Source organism: Anolis sagrei, chromosome 5, assembly GCF_037176765.1.
Source record: "Anolis sagrei isolate rAnoSag1 chromosome 5, rAnoSag1.mat, whole genome shotgun sequence".
NCBI classification, from domain to species: Eukaryota; Metazoa; Chordata; class Lepidosauria; order Squamata; family Dactyloidae; genus Anolis; species Anolis sagrei.
This window is the reverse complement of record NC_090025.1, coordinates 12,897,767-12,910,937: the sequence shown is the minus strand read 5'-3', so window position 1 is coordinate 12,910,937 and position 13,171 is coordinate 12,897,767. Positions and strand designations below refer to the sequence as shown.

Genomic DNA, 13,171 nt, shown 5'->3' with positions numbered 1-13,171 from the left:
GAACTTTGCGTGATGGAGCTTCAATGCTGCTATTTTATACTCTGATGTTTAATTGTGTTTTTATCTGGATTGTTGTATTTTGCAATGCTCTTATCCTAATGTTGTTTTTGTTTTAATAGATTGTTTTGCTTTTATGTCTTGTGGACTTTCTGTTCTATATGTAAGCCATCCCAAGTCCCTTCAGGGAGATGGTGGTGGGGTATAAGAATAAAGAAAGTAATAGTTGTTGTTATTTGGAACACAACAAGATTAGTACACAGCAAACAAGATCACTCTGCTGGCTGTTGTATTGGATCACACGTCAGACACTTCCCAAATGTCTAGGACTGTGTGATGTATTGGCGAATAATGCGTGCAGATCCCAATAGGGTGGCCTTTTGCAGCTGGCAGACAGTAATTTTGTCAGTGCCAATTGTGTTTAAGTGCAGGCCAAGGTCTTTAGGCACTGCACCCAGTGTGCCGATCACCACTGGGACCACCTTGACTGGCTTGTGATCTTAAATCCTCATATTGTGTCAGCTTTTCCAGTTGTTTCTCTTCAATCCTGCTGTTTCCTGGGATTGCAACATCGACAATTCATATTTGGTTTTTCAACACAATCATGAGGCCGGGAGTATTCTGCTCCAAAACTCTGTCAGTCTGAATTCGGACGTCCCAGAGTAGTTTGATGTGTTCATTTTTTGTAACTTTTTCAGGCTTGTGATCCCACCAGTTCTTTGTCACAGGCAGATGGTATTTGTGGCACAAGTTCCAATGAATCATCTGATTCATGATGTTGATGTTGATGATGATGATGATGATGATGATATTAGGCAGCAGAATGTCTTTCCAAAGCACAAATCTGTGAGCATGATTATTGCACCACATGTTCAGGGGGACTCATAAAACAGCCTTTAAAAGCACTTTCCGCATGGTTTCATAAGGATGGGCACTCAAACATACTTTAATGTCTTGCTTTCGTATTTCTCATAGCTATCTGCTTAGCAGGTCAGTGTACAGAATGTGGGACTAGATAAACCTTTAGCCAGATCCAACCTGTTTTGCCTTGCATTTTTATGTACATAGGAGACTACTACATGTAATTTCTTAATCTGAATTTTCTGAGTCATAAACAAGGGAATCTTTGAAAAGGACTGACTAGCCTCCTATGCATTGACATATATCTAATGTGATTTCAATTGGGTGAAAATGATCAGAAAGCTAGAGATGAAACTGCTGTTACAAATATCACGCTAGTAGTCAAATCTCTCTCCTGTCCTTTGATGTTTTGGGCATATCCTAGTGCCAAAACATAGAATCATAGAATCAAAGAGTTGGAAGAGACCTCATGGGCCATCCAGTCCAACCCCATTCTGCCAAGAAGCAGGAATATTGCATTCAAATCACCCCTGACAGATGGCCATCCAGCCTCTGTTTAAAAGCTTCCAAAGAAGGAGCCTCCACCACACTCCGGGGCAGAGAGTTCCACTGCTGAACGGCTCTCACAGTCAGGAAGTTTTTCCTCATGTTCAGATGGAATCTCCTCTCTTGTAGTTTGAAGCCATTGTCTCCAGGGAAGCAGAAAACAAGCTTGCTCCCTCCTCCCTGTGGCTTCCTCTCACATATTTATACATGGCTATCATATCTCCTCTCAGCCTTCTCTTCTTCAGGCTAAACATGCCCAGCTCCTTAAGCCGCTCCTCATAGGGCTTGCTCTCCAGACCCTTGATCATTTGAGTCGCCCTCCTCTGGACACATTCTAGCTTGTCAATATCTCTCTTGAATTGTGGTGCCCAGAATTGGACACAATATTCCAGGTGTGGTCTAACCAAAGCAGAATAGAGGGGTAGCATGACTTCCCTAGATCTAGACACTATGCTCCTATTGATGCAGGCCAAAATCCCATTGGCTTATCTTTCTCTTCTCACACATTCTGGTACATTAATTTATGGTAGAGGGAGATTCAAGGCCACTGTAGAAGCATACATCTATAAGATTCAGGGGAAAATAAAAGAACATAAGAGTTTGCTGCCATTTTCAGTAGAAGTCCCATGTTGCACACTCCGCCTAGGTCTACTCTTCTATCTCTCTATTTTGGCATTTACTGTATGCCTAAGAGTGATGGTGTGATTGTTTTAGTTACATTGATCGTACTTGATGAAATTTGCAAATTGTAATAAAAATGCAATATGTTTATGTTTTCTAGGTCATCATACAGTCTACATTGGGGTTCACGTGCCTAAAAGTTACCGAAGAAGAAGACGCCACAAAAGAAAACCCAAGGAAAAGAAAGAAAAGGAGAAAATTTCTGAAAATTCAGACAAGTCTGACATCGAAAATGCGGATGAAACGAGCAGTAGCATCCTCAAACCACTCAGTGAGTAATGGGCTCCTTTTGAATGTTTCTCAAGAGAGGCTAAAGTGCCAATGAGAACTAATAAAGATGACTACTTAGGATAAAAGTATGTGAGCGGTAACATTTAGCATGATTTGATACAAAATGTAGAAACCTCTTGCAAAAAATAATTGAATCTGAGCAAATGTATGCAAAGTGGTACATTTCCGGGACGGATTGAATCGATTTGATTTACCGTTTATGGGGTTATCTTTCTTTGATCTATTCTCTTTGATCTATTTGACATTATTCTGGTAGCTCATTTCTGAAACAAGGGGTTACGTTTCTCAAGGTGTCAACTAAGGATAAATTTAACAGAGCTGAGATTGAGATGGTAAAGACTCCAGATTATCTTCCTGCAGTTGGATTATGGCTTCATAGCTTTTTGCGCTGCTGCGATCTTGGATAGAAAGATGTTTTTTTTCTGGGTTGGAAGAACATTTGGTCTTTTTGTTGTTGATGCAACTTCTAAAGTAATGCTTTCAGTTATGATACTGAATTATTTATTTGTCGTGTCAGGGCAACCAGTCAATTATATTACATTTCTAACAGAACAAAGCAAACAAACAGACAAAATACAAAATTTGTGAGTTTGGTAGTTGATTAAATGTCCTTTGACCACTTGGAGTGCTTCTGGCGTTGCTGCAAGAAGGTCCTCCATTGTGCATGTGGTAGGGCTCAGATTGCATTGCAGCAGGTGGTCAGTGGTTTGCTCCTCTCCACACTCGCATGTCGAGGATTCCACCCTGTACCCCATTTCTGAAGGTTGGCTCTGCATCTTGTGGTGACGGAGTGCAGTCTGTTCAGCGCCTTCCAAGTCGCCCAGTCCTCTGTGTGCCCAGGGGGGAGTCTCTCATTTGGTATCAGCCATTGGTTGAAGTTCTGGGTTTGAGCCTGCCACTTTTAGACTCTTGCTTGCTGAGGTGTTCCAGTGAGTGTCTCTGTAGATCTTAGAAAACTATGCCTAGATTTAAGTCATTGACGTGCTGGCTGATACCCAAACAGGGGATGAACTGGAGATGTCTCTGCCTTGGTCTTTCACTATTGGCTGCTACTTCCCGGCAGATGTCAGGTGGTGCAATACCGGCTAAGCAGTGTAATTTCTCCAGTGGTGTAGGGCGCAGGCACCCTGTGATAATGCGGCATGTCTCATTAAGAGCCACATCCACTGTTTTAGTGTGGTGAGATGTATTCCACACTGTGGAATACATGATACTGAGTTGATAGTGACAGTGTTGATATCAATACCATACCACCTCCTACAATGCCACCATAAAGACAACAATGTTTATCTGGTTCCAGTGGCTAAGCAAGGTTCGAACCAGTAAAGACTTGGGTAGGTGAGCACCTGGTAATTTCAGCATATTCCCAAAGAAGAATTCTTCCAGGTTTGCTGCTAGTTGGTATTAACACAGTGAACTAAATGGACCAATGCCTCAGTATACGGAACAATCTGTATTTCTTAAACACTGTCCTTGTGTTCTTCACAGTCATCTTCCATGAAGCTTAAGGAGATGTGTTGTTGCAATAATCCATGAAATAGGCTAGAAGACCATCAGAACACAGCATTTTCTGTTGGTCATGGGGGTTCTCTGTGGGAAGTTTGACCCAATTCTATCATTGGTGGGATTCAGAATGCCCTTTGATTGTAGGTGAACTATAAATCCCAGCAACTACAACTCCCAAATGTCAATTTTCCCCAAACTCCACCAGTGTTCACAATTGGGCATACTGAGTATTAATGCCAAGTTTGGTCCAAATCCACCATTGTTTGAGTCCGCAGTGCTCTGTGGATGTAGGTGAACTACAGCTCCAAAACTTAAGGTCAATGCCCACCAAACCCTTCCAGTAACATGGCCATATAGCCTGAAAAATCTACAACAACCTTCCAGTATTTTCTGTTGGCCATGGGAGTTCTGTGTGCCAACTTTGGTTCAATTCCATTGTTGGTGGAGTTCAGAATGCTCCTTGATTGTAGGTGAATCCCAGCAACAGTTACTCCCAAATGACAAAATCAATCCCCCCCAACCCCACCAGTATTCAAATTTGTGCGTATCGGGTATTTGTGCCCAATTTGGTCCAGTGAATGAAAATACATCCTGCATATCAGATATTTACATAACAGTAGCAAAATTACAGTTATGAAGTAGCAACAGAAATAATGTTATGGTTCGGGGGGTCACCACAACATGAGGAACTGTATTAAGGGGTCACGGCATTAGGAAGGTTGAGAAACACTGGTGTAACAAGTAAAGCACTATCCACTTTAGTAACTCAGGAGGACAATGTACCCTAATATCTTCCCCTTTGAAAATCAGCTACAATACTTATTAATCAGGAAATGACTATTTTTACATTTATTATGTTATATTCATTATCTGAGCAAGAGACTGTAAATAAAAATATTCAGATATTATATGTATATAGCTTTAAGAGTGTTCCACACTGTAAGGGAAAGATAAATCCCCATGCTAACCTCATCTGGCATTGTTACCACCCTGCAGTCTGGGAGATTTTAACCCAACTGTCTTGTTTCTTAAGAGATCCGGGAATAGACTAGCAGGGGCTGTTGCAGTTCAGAAGATTAAGGGGCAATGGGATGTTGGTGAGCATGAAGCTTGCATAAGACTGATTTGCTCTAAGGCTGGCTTTGGCCAGCGCTGATTTAACAAGCTGAAAAATCTACTGAGTTAGAGTTCAGGCTGAAAATTGAAATACAGAGTTTAGCTGTGACTTCCAAGTTTCCTGTATCATGGCACCACTGTCCACATTTTCATGATCAAGGATTTCTTTTTACAGATGTTCTAATGCTCTTCTGAGCCAAGCTAACAGCTCAGAGAAAGAACTCCCAAATAATGTTAATCTTCCTAATTCTTCTCTTTGTATTGTGCCACCTGCGTGCTAGGTGTTTTAGCAAAGGGAAATTGTGTTTCCTCAGAGTTCCTTGTGTGTTTTGTTAAAGAATTCAGTTTGTTTTGTTAATGGAAGAAATGTCAAAATACATATTTCGTGCATATACAATACAATCCCTATTCCTGTTTTTTCCTTACCCGTAGCTTCACCTAACTGTATCTGACAAAATTTGTCCTCTCATAGAATTTTTCAAGTTCTGAGTTGATTCTGTGTTATGCTTCTGTCAGAGGTTTCTATGGAGTCATCTTGGAGGACTTAGGGCCCTTACACATCCATATAACCCAGAATATCAAGGCAAAAAATCCCACAATATCTGCTTTGAACTGTGTTATATGAGTCCATGCTGCCATATATGGGATTTTATTCAGCTGTATGGAAGGGGCCTTAGCAAATTCCTAAGATGATTCTCCAGGCATTTTCTAGTTCCTTTAGGGCAGTGATTTACAAACTTTTTTTGACCAGGGACCACTTGAACAGGGAGCATTTCAACCAGGAGCCACTTGAGCAGGGACCATTTGGACTAGGGACCACTTGGACAGGGAGCATTTCAACCAGGGGCCACTTGAGCAGGGACCATTTGGACTTGGGACCACTTGGACAGGGAGCATTTCAACCAGGGGCCACTTGAGCAGGGACCATTTGGACTAGGGACCACTTGGACAGGGAGCATTTCAACCAGGGGCCACTTGAGCAGGGACCATTTGGACTTGGGACCACTTGGACAGGGAGCATTTCAACCAGGGGCCACTTGAGCAGGGACCATTTGGACTAGGGACCACTTGGACAGGGAGCATTTCAACCAGGGGCCACTTGAGCAGGGACCATTTGGACTTGGGACCACTTGGACAGGGAGCATTTCAACCAGGGGCCACTTGAGCAGGGACCATTTGGACTAGGGACCACTTGGACAGGGAGCATTTCAACCAGGGGCCACTTGAGCAGGGACCATTTGGACTTGGGACCACTTGGACAGGGAGCATTTCAACCAGGGGCCACTTGAGCAGGGACCATTTGGACTAGGGACCACTTGGACAGGGAGCATTTCAACCAGGGGCCACTTGAGCAGGGACCATTTGGACTTGGGACCACTTGGACAGGGAGCATTTCAACCAGGGGCCACTTGAGCAGGGACCATTTGGACTAGGGACCACTTGGACAGGGAGCATTTCAACCAGGGGCCACTTGAGCAGGGACCATTTGGACTAGGGACCACTTGGACAGGGAGCATTTCAACCAGGGGCCACTTGAGCAGGGACCACTTGGACAGGGAGCATTTCAACCAGGGGCCACTTGAGCAGGGACCATTTAGACTAGGGACCACTTGGACAGGGAGCATTTCAACCAGGGGCCACTTGAGCAGGGACCATTTGGACAGGGAGCATTTCAACCAGGGGCCACTTGAGCAGGGACCATTTGGACTAGGGACCACTTGGACAGGGAGCATTTCAACCAGGGGCCACTTGAGCAGGGACCATTTGGACTAGGGACCACTTGGACAGGGAGCATTTCAACCAGGGGCCACTTGAGCAGGGACCATTTGGACTAGGGACCACTTGGACAGGGAGCATTTCAACCAGGGGCCACTTGAGCAGGGACCATTTGGACTAGGGACCACTTGGACAGGGAGCATTTCAACCAGGGGCCACTTGAGCAGGGACCATTTGGACTAGGGACCACTTGGACAGGGAGCATTTCAACCAGGGGCCACTTGAGCAGGGACCATTTGGACTAGGGACCACTTGGACAGGGAGCATTTCAACCAGGGGCCACTTGAGCAGGGACCATTTGGACTAGGGACCACTTGGACAGGGAGCATTTCAACCAGGGGCCACTTGAGCAGGGACCATTTGGACTAGGGACCACTTGGACAGGGAGCATTTCAACCAGGGGCCACTTGAGCAGGGACCACTTTGACTAGGGACCATTTGGACAGGGACCACTTGAACAGGGACCACTTTGACCAGGGACCACTTGGACAGGGAGCATTTTGACCAGGGGTCACTTGAACCATTTTGAACAGGGACCACTTTGACCAGGGACCACTTTGACCAGGGACCAAGGATCACTCTCCAACATTAGTGCCAAATCAGTTTTTGATCAACTCTAGATTTAGTTTGGTTATTTAGGGAGCTGATTCAGAAAACTGTATTGGATAGACCCACATTTGGCTCTAGTTTCTGATTCAGAACATATGCCATCTAGTAGTTGCCATCTGCTCGCCCACAGAAAACCATATTTAATAATATAGAGCTGATGTGGTAGTAGTAATCTTTTGTAGGTAGTCAGTCTCTCTCCTCCCAACATCTCAGTTGCCTCGGCACTATAAGAGAGTTTTGCGAGATCAGTTGCTCTCATTGCTGTGTGGTTTTGAGGCAAGAGTGTGGTAATGGTGAGGCTATTGACCATATTTTTGTTCTTATGCATCATTGGTGATCCATGGACCACAGGTTGGGAACCAGTGCTTTAGGGTGACTTCATGATAACTTCCAGTGGTTGTTCGTTTCAATAGCACTCACGATTATACATTTTTTGTTTGTTTTTAGAGTTAGTTCAGGAACATATCCCTTGCAGACATGGGGGCTGTAATGTTTCAAATTATAATTGATATCAGGAAATGCAAGAGCAACAGGGTTTAACATTCCACAGTTGTCCTCTTCTACTTTTGTCCCACACTTTTAGCATCACAAAATATGGAAATCACATGCAGTGCAATGATCTGCTATATATATATATTTGCTAAATCTGCACATATAGTAAATGTTAATCATTTTCACAAAGAACTGGTTATGTGCTGGGTTCATGCCTTGCTTGAAACTCAGAATTTTCTTGTTGCAACTTAGCCACTGAGAGATTATTAGATTCCATCTGATGGCTTGCTATGGAATAATATCTGACTCTAAGCCTCCTAGAGACACTATGGAAGGCACAAATGGGATGACACAGCCTGTAATTGCTTTAATATACTGGACTGTCTCTGTTTGGCATCTCCTCATTTCTTTTTGTTGTTTGCTTTGCCACACATGAGAACTTAATAAGGAAGGTAATATAAGACCCTCCAAATGTTGTTGCAGAACTTCCATCATCTCTTCCAAACGGATATTCTTGCTAGAACTGATGGGAGCTATAGTATCACTGAATATCTGAGGATCACATTTTTCCCACCCTTACGTTAAGGGTGCTTTAAAATGTTCTGGCCTGGTTGGACTCTTCTTAATGTGTTCAAAACACCAGGGCTTTGAATCAAGTGACTCAGTCATTGGAATTGTAGCACTTTATAACCGTAGATCTCCTTAGAACATAATTTTATCACTGTCACTAATATGTCACCACTAAAAGTAGCAAAAATGTACTTAAAATAAGCTAATTATTTTTGCAAGTCAATCACGAGCAAAAGAACCTGTAAAACATTATTTCTCTATAATGGGTTTGAAATTAAAGTGCAGTTAAAATAAGATATATCCTCAAGAAGGGTATCTACAAGATGGGACGTATCCTGAGATGACAATCAGTATGATCCTAGGTCAGAAAACCAGGCTAGTTATGTTTAGCTTGGAGAGAAGGAAAAAAAAGGGAGATTAAAACAAGAAGTAATGGATTCAAATTGCAAGAAAATAAATTTAGTTCAAATGTTGGAAATATTTTTTTCCATAAGAAACATTTTGCTGTTTAAGGTGAAGAAAAGGAAGGTGTCCCACCCCACATTTCATTTATAGATATGAATATGATGTCTAATTGAAATTTGTCTCAGTGCTTGTACTCAGTATGGACTAACAGTTCATCGTCTGGGTGTGGATAGATGGTAAGGAGGTAGTAATCAAACCTCTTTAGGAAGAGACTTCTAGATCTTGAGAGCAGCCATAGAGAAGGTCTTCTGCTGTGTTCCATTTATACAAGGGTGATCTTTCCTTGAAGATCTCAAAACATGGGCATCTTCATGCAGTCCTCCAAATTACAATCTGAGCTGATGTATCTCTGGAGGTAATGGGACAAAATATAGGGTCTCCCCATATGTCAAAATACAGGGAGGCTCATATGGGAGAATATATTCCTTCGGATATCCTGGACCACTATTTTGAGGATGTGGAAACAGGCTAGTAGCCATGAGGACCATTAAAATAGAGGAGTCTTCCACACTGTACCTTTGAGGGCTACAGTTTTCTCACCCTTGCCTTGGGAAGCCCCTGTTCCACACTTTGCAGACTTGTGTCCAGTTGGGCCACTGTATCCACAGATACAGAATTGATCTTTATCATGAATTGAACCATCCACTGCTTGAAGTATTTCTTAAAATCCAAGAAGCAAATCTTTTTTATTGTTGTTTTATTGTTTTATCCCACTCCCCTCCTCTCCTCTTTGTACATTCAATTTATACAGAAGTTACATTTGAAATACCAGTCTCAGTCTTAATTTTTCTACTCCATAACTTAACACATTCTCTAAATAATTCCTAACTGGTTCCTACATCCTCTTAGCTATTATAAACTTTTCAATTTTATCTATATTATTCCATTAACAATTCGTTATTTCCACATTCAGCATGTTAACTATATACTTATACCAATTGGTCAGTGTCCATTTTGTTTTATCTTTCCAACCCCTCACTAAAACAATTTGTGCACACTATTAATTTGTCAACCAATTTTTCTTTTTGTATATTCTTCACTCCTGTTATCCGTGCATGTAGTACACTTCTATTAACTATTACTATTTGTAAAATTAACATTCTATTGATTTCTCCTTCAATCATTCTCCAGTATTCTTGCACTAGATCACATTCTTATAGCATATGAATAAACGCCCCTCTTGGTTCACAACCAAGAAGCAAATCTTGTTTTTTTGTCATTTTGCGTACAGGACATGTAAAAGTTACTATGCCATTGTATATAATTGGACTTGAACATATATGGATATTGGTATTCATGCGGGGTCTCCGAACAAAACCCCAGTAGTGGGTTGCTGTAAGTTTTTCAGGCTGTATGGTCATGCTCCAGAGGCATTCTCTCCTGATGTTTCGCCTGCATCTATGGCAGCCATCCTCAGAGGTTATGATGTCTGACGTCACAACCTCTGAAGATGCCTGCCATAGGTGCAGGTGAAACGTCAGGAGAGAATGCTTCTGGAGAAACATCAGGAGAGAATGCTTCTGGAACATGGCCATACAGCCCGAAAAACTTAGAGCAACCAAGTGATTCCGGCCATGAACAAAAGCCCAGTAGTGGGTTGCTGTAAGTTTTTTGGGCTTTATGGTCATGCTCCAGAAGCATTCTCTCCTGACGTTTCATCTGCATCTATGACAGGCATCCTCAGAAATTGTGATGTCTGACCTCATAACCTCTGAAGATGCCTGCCATAGATGCAAGTGAAATGTCAGGAGAGAATGCTTCTGGAACATGGCCATAGAGCCCGAAAAACTTACAGCAACCCAGTAATTCTGGGCATGAAAGTCTTCGACAATACATTAAAACCCCAATAGATTAAAATTCCCACAGCAATGTGATTTTAAAACCTGAAAAGTGAACTTTAGTTTCAACAGAAAGGAGGAAACCATGAAAATGAACAAAATCTGGCTACCAGTATTAAAAAACTCTAAAATTACAACAGCACAACAATAGAGAGGAAACAAACAAGGACATCTAATCACCTCTCAACAAAAGTTTGCTCCAGGCACTGTCAGGCCATTACATGCTAATCAAGGTGGTCAGTTGAAACATTCACACCTAGCTCCAGCAGACAAGAGTCCTTTGTCCCACCTGGTCATTCCACAGATATATAAACCCTTTTTCCTAGTTCCAACAGACCTCACTACCTCTGAGGATGCTTGCCATAGATGCAGGCGAAACGTCAGGAGAGAATGCCTCTAGACCATGGCCATATAGCCTGAAAAAAACCTACAACAACCCTGAACTCTAGTTTTTCTGCCTCTAGCACAGACATGGGCAAACTTAGGCTCTCCCCATGTATTGGACTTCAACTGTTTGAAGTCCAAGACATCTGGAGGGTTAACGTTTATCCTTTCCTGCTCTAGTATGTGTATGACATTAAAATTAAAATTCATCTGTTTGGCTTCCTCTGTGTAGGAGATGCACAACTCTCTCCTTTGCCTTTTGCAGTGGAAATTATACAAAAACCAGCAAAACTCCCTCTTTCAGCACTTCTGATAACATTCAGTTGCGATTTCACTGCCACTTGTAGCATCCAAAGCACCCTTAAGTGAAGGATGATTATTTGATAATATTTGATCTTGTTAGTATGGCCACTTGAGTTGAGTGATTGAACTGAAATGCCATACATATGGCTTTGGTTTTGTTTTTTTTTCAAAAAGAAATGCCCACTAATGTGGATCTGACTCAGCGTCTAAATTTAATCTGTAGATTGCTGTGCTGCCTTCTCTGTGCGCGAGCGCATAGTGTAACCTCTGCTTCTGTCTCCGCAGCAGCCATGTCATCCCAGGCCTGGGGTTAATGTGCAGCTTTTAACATTTTGCGATTCAAAAGGCAGCTTTCCCTGGAAAGTAAATGCTGCATAATCTGATTAGGCAGAATGCTAGTATGGTTCAGCCAGGGTTTTTTTTCTTTTTCTTTTTTGGAAGCCAGCCGTCTGTTTGGGTGCTGGACAGTACCTGCCTTTAGGGAATGTACAAGGAAATTAGAAGTTGAAGATAAGTAATGATCTGAGTGCTTGGAATGGACTGTATGAAAGAGATGCCAATGAATCCATTATCAAAATAAATTAAAAAAACTAGCTGAATTCCATGATCTTGTACGGACCTATCAAATTGTGTTTTACCATTGTGATATCTCACATTTGCTTAAGGATTTATAGCATATCAGCAGCGTGGGAAACAATAATTTGGTTGTGTTTTTGTATTAGGCATAGTTAAACATTTGCTATCTATACTGAACTCACATGTGTAAAAAATATTTTCTCCATCTCTGTTTGCAGTTTGATAAGTTGGTTTCCACAATTCCTCTGTATTCATTTATGAGGCCGGCTTATCACAATTCAAAGTCCTGGCTGTGGCCTATAAAGCCCTATACAACTTGTTCCAGGACATTTGGCAAACTGTATGATCCTGTATGACTCTGAGACCTGCAGCGCTGGACTTTTGGCTTCTCTTTCTTGGCTTTACTCCCCTTTATAATAATGGCAAAGAAGGCCTTCCCAATAGCTCTTCTGTTGTCTATGGAACAGCTCCATGTTTTCATTCTGCCAGCAGCCCTTTAGACTTCAGAAAAGTCAATGCATCACTTGGGTCCTAGACACACAACAACAAGAACAACAAGAACAACAACAACAAGAACAACAACAATTGTATGTCTTAGCCATCTCTCCTCATGGCTTGAGGTAGTTACAGAATAATTTAAACACATAAACATTGCGAAAACACTACAAACACACATAGGAGGACGGCGACTAAAATGATCAAGGGTCTGGAGAACAAGCCCTATGAGGAGCGGCTTAAGGAGCTGGGCATGTTTAGCCTGAAGAAGAGAAGGCTGAGAGGAGATATGATAGCCATGTATAAATATGTGAGAGGAACCCACAGGGAGGAGGGAGCAAGCTTGTTTTCTGCTTCCTTGGAGACTAGGACGCGGAACAATGGCTTCAAACTACAAGAGAGGAGATTCCATCTGAACATTAGGAAGAACTTCCTGACTGTGAGAGCCGTTCAGCAATGGAACTCTCTGCCCTGGAGTGTGGTGAACGCTCCTTCTTTGGAAGCTTTTAAACCATCTGTCGGGGGTGATTTGAATGCAATATTCCTGCTTCTTGGCAGGGGGTTGGACTGGATGGCCCATGAGGTCTCTTCCAACTCTTTGATTCTATGATATTAAAACATCAATATAAATAAAAATGTAATGTTTGTTTGTGGAATTAACATAA

At 42.2% G+C, this 13,171-nt stretch overlaps 1 protein-coding gene across 8 annotated transcripts in view; it reads left to right on the top strand.

Moving 5' to 3' along the window:
* Positions 1 to 13,171, top strand: part of SLC4A4 (solute carrier family 4 member 4) — a 306,105-nt gene that overhangs the window by 115,688 nt on the left and 177,246 nt on the right. For all 8 annotated transcript variants that reach the window (XM_067468560.1, XM_067468558.1, XM_067468557.1 and 5 more), the window contains one exon: positions 2,186 to 2,356. In XM_067468560.1, coding sequence (XP_067324661.1) covers positions 2,186 to 2,356 — 171 coding nt within the window. The remainder of the gene's footprint in view (positions 1 to 2,185; positions 2,357 to 13,171) is intronic.